Source organism: Pongo pygmaeus, chromosome 20 (genome assembly GCF_028885625.2).
Source record: "Pongo pygmaeus isolate AG05252 chromosome 20, NHGRI_mPonPyg2-v2.0_pri, whole genome shotgun sequence".
Lineage (NCBI taxonomy): Eukaryota > Metazoa > Chordata > Mammalia > Primates > Hominidae > Pongo > Pongo pygmaeus.
The window spans coordinates 9,326,111-9,334,694 of NC_072393.2; the positions used below are offsets into that span (position 1 = coordinate 9,326,111).

Genomic DNA, 8,584 nt, shown 5'->3' on the forward strand with positions numbered 1-8,584 from the left:
CTTTCAAAAAGAGCTTTTTGTTTTTTAAAGACATACCAAAATCATTATATATATGGAATTTGCTCTGAAATTATCTCTGGGAAGAGAGAGGTCAAAGTAGGTAGGACACAGATTCAACAGAGGCTTGACTTGGTAGTTGTGGAAGCTGAGTGATTGGGCACACAGGATTTCATTATATGAAGCTGAGGCATACCAAAAAAAAATGCCAATTTTGTTGATCAAAAATGGTAGAATATTGACAATTGCATATGGCCCAACCTAGTACTTTGCTCTTTACTTTGTCTGTATTTGGGTATTTACATAGCTAAAGGCTTTGAAAAACTGAGCCTTCATGTATCCATCAGTTTCATGAGTGTTTACCGAGTAGACACAACCCAATAATCTGGGCATGACTTTATAAAACCAAATTCCTGAATATTCCCAGTAATGCCACCATGATCCCAATACTCAGTGAGAATCTGGCTGCAGACTTAGTCAGCCAACCACTCTCTCCATGTACATCCATTAGGGTAGATTCTAGTTTCTCCTTTTGCAGAACTGAATGAAAGCCATGATCCCTTTATAGAGAGTTGTTCTGTTGAGGTTGAGTGATGAAAGCAGGCAGCCCTGGGTCTTGGTGACAGATCACTGGGTGGACGTGGGAAAATGTTTGGAGTGTTTCTTAGTTCTTTTCTTTTCTTTCCTTTTTTTTTGAGATGGAGTTTCGCTCTTGTTGCCCAGGCTGGAGTACAATGGTGCAATCATGGCTCACCACAGTCTCTGCCTCCCCGGTTCAAGCGATTCTCCTGCATCAGCCTCCCGAGTAGCTGGGACTACAGGTATGCACCACCATGCCAACTAATTTTTGTATTTTTAGTAGAGACAGGGTTTCACCATGTTGGCCAGGATGGTCTCAATCTCTTGACCTCATGATCCGCCTGCCTCAGCCTCCCAAAGTGCTGGGATTACAGGCATGAACCACCGCACCCGGCCATTTCTTAGTTCTTTAAGTGATGAGGAACACTGGCTTCCAATAAGAATGGAACCTTCTGATATAAGAAGTCCTAGGCATTGGAAAGGCTGAGTTTAGAAGACAAGGAGAGTTTGTTCCTGGAAGAGAGAGTGCAGAGAAAGTTAGGAATCATGCAACTTACCCCTGAGTTGCCTCATGAAGACATAAAATGGTTCTTACTGCCACGTCCCAGCCCCCGTAGGAAACAGAACTATTCAGGGACTAGAGAAGAAATTGGACAATTTGTGTAACAAGGAGCTTGGGGAATTGACTTCTTATTGGCCCAGAAATTGTAAATATTCCCTTAGTTCCTACAACTTATCCCCCACCCTAGCTTTTCTTCTTTGGACCAGGAGGACAACTTCCCAGTATTTCTGTGTAGCATCTGCTGGCCCAAACATCTAACTTCATCATCTAGTACCTGCTGGGAAGACACTGAGCCAGTTTAACTCATGCCTGGGTGATGGTGTCAAGAAGAGGAAAGATAGCCCAGTGAGTGAGCTGAGAGAGAGAGAGAGACTGAACGAATGTTGGTAAAATTAATGATGGCCAAGCTCAATGATCTCAGATACACTGGAAGATTCTTTTTTATTATTTATTGATTTACTGATTTATTTATTTTAGAGACAGAATCTTGCTCTGTTATCCAGGCTGGAGTGCAGTGGCACAATCACAGCTCACTGCAGCTTCTGCCTCCTGGGCTTAAGCAAACCTCCTGCCTCAGCCTCTAGAGTAGCTGGGACTACAGGCATGTGCCACCACACCCGGCTGATTTTTTTGAACACTTTTTTCCCCCAAGACGGAGTTTTGCTCTTGTTGCCCAGGCTGGAGTGCAATGGCACAATCTCAGCTCACTGCAACCTCTGCCTCCTGGGTTTAAGCGATTCTCCTGCCTTAGCCTCCCAAGTAGCCAGGATTACAGGCGCCCACCACTACGCCCGGCTAATTTTTTGTATTTTTAGTAGAGACGGGGTTTCGCCATGTCGGCCAGCCTGTTCTCGAACTCCTGACCTCAGGCAATTCACCTGCCTCAGCCTCCCAAAGTGCTGGGATTACAGGTGTGAGCCACTGTGCCCTGCCTAATGCCAACACATTTTCCAAAAATCCCTGGCTGCCTCAACAGTTTTCGGAGTGCTCTTACAATCCAGGGGTGGTGTGTGTGTGGGGTGTGATTCTTTATTAATGCAAGCTCCTCATAATCTGATAAATGCTGCCTGGAGTTCGTCTCCCTCACTAAACTGTGAATTCATGAATCCATGCGTGCTTCATGAATTACAGAGATTAAGAGTACATGCTCTAAGTTTAGAATGTTTGGGCTAATCCAGCCACCTGCTCTCAGTTAAACCCCATTTGATTTTATTAATCTTCTGTGCTTCCATTTCTTCCTGCATGAAACAGCACTAACATCATTCTGTTGTCATGCGTAGCAAATTAGCAGAGACCTTTGATCAGTGCCTGGCAATACAGGATAATCATCACTGATTCATGCGTGTATGGAACAATTATGTTTATGCCTTCTGTATCCCAGACAAGATGCTGGTCACAAAAATGAACAAAGACAAACAATTTCTGATTTCAAATGTCTTGAGGACAGGGTCTGTGTATTTTCATATATCTGTCCCCACAACTCAGCCCGGATCCTGTCACTGTACATTGCAATTACCAATAATTTTTTACAGAATGAATGAACGAATGCATAAGTGAATAAAAGTGACACGTGCAAGGTGTTCATTAGAAATCACAAAAATAAAAAATAAAAATATAAAAGTGACATGATCAGAACTGTAATGCAGGAAGATTAATTTAGTGACTTCAGGATTGTTTCTTTTTTTTGAGATGGAGTTTCGCTCTTGTTGCCCAGGCGGGAGTGCAATGGTGCAATCTGGGCTCACTGCAACCTCTGCCTCCTGGGTTCAAGCAATTCTCCTGCCTCAGCCTCCCGAGTAGCTGGGATTACAGGCATGTGCCACTATGCACAGCTAATTTTGTATTTTTAGTAGAGACAGGGTTTCTCCATGTTGGTCAGGCTGGACTCGAACTCCCGACCTCATGTGATCTGCCTGCCTCGGCCTCCCAAAGTGTTAGGATGACAGGCATGAGCCACCGCGCCCAGCCGACTTCAGGATTGTTTCAAAGGAAGATAATTGGATGCATGAGGCTAGCTAAAGATTAGTGAACTTGGCAACTCAGAATTAATAAGAGCCTTTCATTTAGGGTGTCTGGAAGAGGAGATGACTGGAAATGACTATAAAAATAAAAAGTTCAGGACAGGCACGGTGGCTCATGCCTGTAATCCCAGCACTTTGGGAGGCCAAGGCGGGCGGACCACGAGGTCAGGAGATCGAGACCATCCTGGCTAACATGGTGAAACCCCGTCTCTACTAAAAAGTACAAAAAATTAGCCAGGCGTGGTGGCGGGCGCCTGTAGTCCCAGCTACTAGGGAGTCTGAGGCAGGAGAATGGCGTGAACCTGGGAGGTGGAGCTTGCAGTGAGCCGAGATCGTGCCACTGCACTCCAGCCTGGGTGACAGAGCGAGACTCCATCTCAAAAACATAAATAAATAAAATAAAAAATAGAAAGTTCAGGCCGGGAGCAATGGCTTACACCCGTAATCCCAGCACTTTGGGAGGCCAAGTGGGGACAGATCACCTGATGTCAGGCGTTCGAGACCAGCCTGGCCAACAAGGTTAAACCCCATTTTTTTTTTTTTTTTTTTTTTTTTTTTTAGTATTTGCACCACAGGTGCTATTGTTTATTTTCATTCCAATTAATCAAGAATTGCTACACATGCTAAGGATAAAGCTGTTGGACGTGAACTAAGGAGCATGTTGCTATTTTATTTTAGTGTCCAGACACTCAGCTGGGTTAAACCCCATTTCTACTAAAGATACAAAAGTGAGCTGGGCATGATGGCGTGCTCCTGTAATCCTAGCTACTCAGGAGGGTGAGGCAGGAGAATTGCTTGAGCCTGGGAAGCAGAGATTACAGTGAGCCAAGATCGTGCCACTGCACTCCAGCATAGGCAACAGAGCAAGACCCTGTATCAAAAGGTAAAAAAAAAAAAACAAAGGAAGGAAGTTCGACTTGTAGAGGATGTAACACTCATTGATGGATGGGCTTTGGTGGTGGAGGTAGAAAGGGAGGAAGACTGAAAATTTCAAACACAGGTATCTGGAAGGATGGTGATTCCATTCATGGACATACTGGCTCTGGGAGAAAATAGACTTTTTTTTTTTATATGTTGAGTTTGCCATGTCAGGAAGAAAGAAAAGAGGGAAAGAATGCTTTGTATAACCCTATTATTATTGTTGTTGTTGTTGTTATTGAGACGGAGTCTTGCTCTGTCACCAGGCTGGAGTACCGTGGCATGATCTTGGCTCACTGCAACCTCTGCTCCAAGGGTCAAGCAATCTTCCCACCTCAGCCTCCTGAGTACTTGGGACTATAGGAATCCACCATCACACCTGGCTATTTTTTTTTTTTTTTTTTTTTTTTGTAGAGATGGGGTTTTGCCATGTTGCTCAGGCTGCTCTTGAACACTTGCATTCAAGCAGTCTGCCTGCCTTGGCCTCTCAAAGTGCTGGGATTACAGATGGGACCCATTGTGCCCGGCCCTAACATTTTTTAATTAATAAAAAAAGAAGAAGAGTTGCTATAAATACTTCATCCATGGTTTAAGGTGCAACCTATATATAAGCTGTTGTCAGGCCAAGTGTGGTAGCTCACACCTGCAACTGCAGCACTTTGGAAGGCCTAGATGGGAGGATCACTTGAGCTCAGGAATTCAAGACCAGCCTGGACAACATAGCAAGACCCCGTCTCCATCACACACAAAAAAAGATAAATAAGCCAGGCTTGGTGGTGTGTGCCTGTAGACCCCGCTACTAGAAAGGATGTGGCAGGAGGATGGCTTGAGCCCACGAGTTCAAGGTTGCAATGAGCTATGATTGTACCACTGCACTCCCTCCTGGGTGACACAGCAAGACCCTGTCTCTAAAAAATAATATCTTTAGCCTGGCGCAGTGGCTCACACTTGTAATCCCAGCATTTTGGGAGGCCAAGGTGGGCGGATCACGAGGTCAGGAGTTCGAGACCAGCCTGGCCAATATGGTGAGACCCCGTTTCTACTAAAAATACAAAAAATTAGCCGGGCATGGTGGTGGGCACCTGTAGTCCCAGCTACTCAGGAGGCTGAGGCAGGAGAATCACTTGAACCCGGGAGGTGGAGATTGCAGTGAGCAGAGATTGCACCACTGCACTGCAACCTGGGTGACAAAGCAAGACTCTGTCTCAAAAAAATATATATATATGTATATATATAAAATATGTAATGATATATATAATATTTCTATTTTAGAGACAGGGTCTCTAAAGTTACAACACCATACATGTGTGGAATATATTTACATATATTCTCTCTCTCTCTCTCTCTATATATATATACATACATATATATTCTATATATATACACACATATATATTCTATATATATACACACATATATATTCTATATATATACACACATATATATACACATATATACACATATATATATATACATATATGTGTATATATATATATGGTGTCATAATTAGCCCAGATGAGAACTGGGATGTGATCTCATCTAACTTTCCAAAACCATCTCCCTTCATTCCTATAATCTCCCCTTTCCGTACTTCCAGAGGAATCACACCCATGGAACCAACAAACAAAACCAGTGCATCTCAATTCATCCTCCTGGGACTCTCAGAAAAGCTGGAGCAGGAGACGTTTCTCTTTTCCCTGTTCTTCTGCATGTACCTGGTCACGGTCGTGGGGAACCTGCTCATCATCCTGGTCATCAGCATAGACTCCCACCTCTACACCCCCATGTACTTCTTCCTGGCCCACCTGTCCCTGGTTGATTTCTGTCTGGCCACCAACACCATCCCCAAGATGCTGGTGAGCCTTCAAACCGGGAGCAGGGCCATCTCTTATCCCTGCTGCCTGATCCAGATGTACTTCTTCCATTTCTTTGGCATTGTGGACAGCGTCTTAATCGCCGTGATGGCTTATGACCGGTTTGTGGCCATCTGCCACCCGTTGCACTACGCCAAGATCATGAGCCCACGCCTCTGTGGCCTGCTGGTCGGCGCCCCCTGGGTGTTTTCCTGCTTCATCTCACTCACTCACATCCTCCTGATGGCCCGTCTCGTTTTCTGCGGCAGCCACGAGGTGCCTCACTACTTCTGCGACCTCACTCCCATCCTCCGACTTTCGTGCACAGACGCCTCTGTGAATAGGATCTTCATCCTCATTGTGGCAGGGATGGTGATAGCCACGCCCTTTGTCTGCATCCTGTCCTCCTATGCTCGCATCCTTGAGGCCATCATGAAGGTCCCCTCTGCAGGCGGCAGAAAGAAAGCCTTCTCCACCTGCAGCTCCCACCTGTCTGTGGTTGCTCTCTTCTATGGGACCACCATTGGTGTCTATCTGTGTCCCTCCTCGGTCCGCACCGCTGTGAAGGAGAAAGCTTCTGCGGTGATGTACACAGCAGTCACCCCCATGCTGAACCCCTTCATCTACAGCTTAAGGAACAGAGACCTGAAAGGGGCTCTCAGGAAGCTGGTCAACAGAAAGATCGCCTCATCTTCCTAACCACCAGGACTCGAGAACTTCTGGGGGATAGAATATATACATCTGGGGGTCTTGGGCTAACATCTGGAATTGCATGAGTTGAAGAGTAGGCACTTTGAATTTTATTATCATTATTATTTAGAGATGGGGTCTCACTATGTTGCCCGTGCTGGAGTGCAGTGGCGTGATCATAGCTCACTGCAGCTTCAAACTTCTCTCGTTTCTGCGTTGTTTTACTAGAGACAGAGTCTCACTAATTTGGCCAGGCTGGTCTGGAACTCCTGGGCTCAAGCAATACTTCCCCCTCAGCCTCCTAACGTCCTAGGATTACGGGTGTGAGCTACCATGCCGAGCCTCACTTTGAATTTTTTGTTTGTTTTTGTTTTTGTTTTTGTTTTTGTTCCAGGCTGGAGTGCAGTGGCATGATCACGGCTCATTGCAGGCTTGACCTCCCTGGCTCAAGCGATCCTCCCACCTTAGCCTTCCAAGTAGCTAGGACCATAGGCACGTACCACTGTGCTCGGCTAATTTTTGTATTTTTTGTACAGACAGGGTTTTGCCATACTACCCAGCCTGCAGAAGTTTCATGGGAAATCTCAGGTTGGTCTGGTAACTGTTTTTCTTTTTGTTTTCTTTTTTGTTTTTGAGGCAGAGTCTCATTCTGTCACCCAGGCTGGAGTGCAATGGCATGATCTCTGCTCACTGCAACCTCCGCCTCCGGGTTCAAGCGATTCTCCTGCCTCACCCTCCAGAGTAGCTGGGACTACAGGTACCCATCACCATACCCGGCTAATTTTTGTATTTTTAGTGGAGACAGGGTTTTACCATGTGGGCCAGGCTGGTCTCGAACTCCTGACCTCAAATGATCCACCCACCTTGGCCTCCCAAAGTGCTGGGATTACAGGCGTGAGCCACCACGCCTGGCTGGAAAGGCCATTTGAGGACACAGTGAAAGGGGGTCTATCTGCCACGGAAGAAAGACTTCACCAAAAACCAATCCCAACAGCACGTCGATCTTGGGCTTCTGACCTTCAGAACCATGAGACAATCCACTTTGCTTATTTAGCCACCCAGTCCGTGGTGTTTTGTTATAACCAGCCCTGGCCAAATAACACAGTGACCATGAGGGCAGGAGTCTTAGGAAGATGTCAACACGTGAAGGAGTGAAATGCCGCCATGTGGTTCTGTGGCTGGACCTACTCTGTCTCCAAACTCTGTTAGGAAAGATAATCATTCTGGGCTCTGTTGCCTGGGCTGGAGTGCAGCGGCACGATTATAGCTCACTGCGGTCTTGACCTCCTGGGCTCAAGCAATCCTCCCACCTCAGCCTCCCAAGTAGTTGGGACCAGAGGCAAGCAGCACTATGCCTGGCTAATTTATTTTTATTTTTATATATTTTTAGTAGAGACGGGGTCTCACTATGTTGTCCAGGCTGCTCTCAAACTCCTGGGCTCAAGCCATCCTCCCACCTCAGCCTCTCAAAATGCTGGGATTACAGGTATCAGCCACCACACCTGGCCGATCTTTTTTTTTTTTTTTGGTTTTTTGTTTTTTTTTTTTAATACGGAGTCTCACTTTGTTGTCCAAGCTGGAATGCAATGGCACGATCTCAGCTCACTGCAACCTTCACCTCCCAGGTTCATGCAACTCTCCTGTCTCAGCCTCCCGAGTAGCTGGGACTACAGGTGTGTGCCACCACGCCCAGCTAGTTTTTTTGTATTTTTAGTAGAGACGTGGTTTCACCATGTTGGCCAGGCTAGTCTTGAACTCCTGACCTCAGGTGATCCACCTGCCTTGGCCTCCTAAAATGTTGGGATTACAGATGTCAGCCACCACGCCTGGCCCAATCATTGTTTTTACCCCTTGTCTTTATATGAGTCACTAATAAAGTAGAAGTGTCCCGGGTGTGATGGCTTTCACCCGTAATCCCAGCACTTTGGAGGCCAAGGCAGGCAGATCACCTGAGGTCAGGAGTT

The 8,584-nt window shown here is 46.1% G+C and overlaps 1 protein-coding gene across 1 annotated transcript; it reads left to right on the forward strand.

Moving 5' to 3' along the window:
• Positions 1-1,386: 1,386 nt before the first annotated feature.
• On the forward strand, positions 1,387-8,097 carry LOC129019284 (olfactory receptor 1M1). Its single transcript, XM_054461565.2, has 2 exons — positions 1,387-1,483; positions 5,675-8,097. Exons 1-2 carry the CDS (start codon positions 1,455-1,457, stop codon positions 6,627-6,629), a joined length of 984 nt encoding a protein of 327 aa, XP_054317540.2. The 5' UTR covers positions 1,387-1,454; the 3' UTR covers positions 6,630-8,097.
• The last annotated feature ends 487 nt before the right edge of the window (positions 8,098-8,584 follow it).

Excerpts from the sequence above, each read along its gene's own strand:
- LOC129019284 (XM_054461565.2), top strand. The coding sequence starts at position 1,455 with ATGGTGTCAAGAAGAGGAAAGATAGCCCA. Across the intron at positions 1,484-5,674 it reads AGAAGAGGAAAGATAGCCCA|AGGAATCACACCCATGGAAC; the intron begins GTGAGTGAGCTG and ends CCGTACTTCCAG.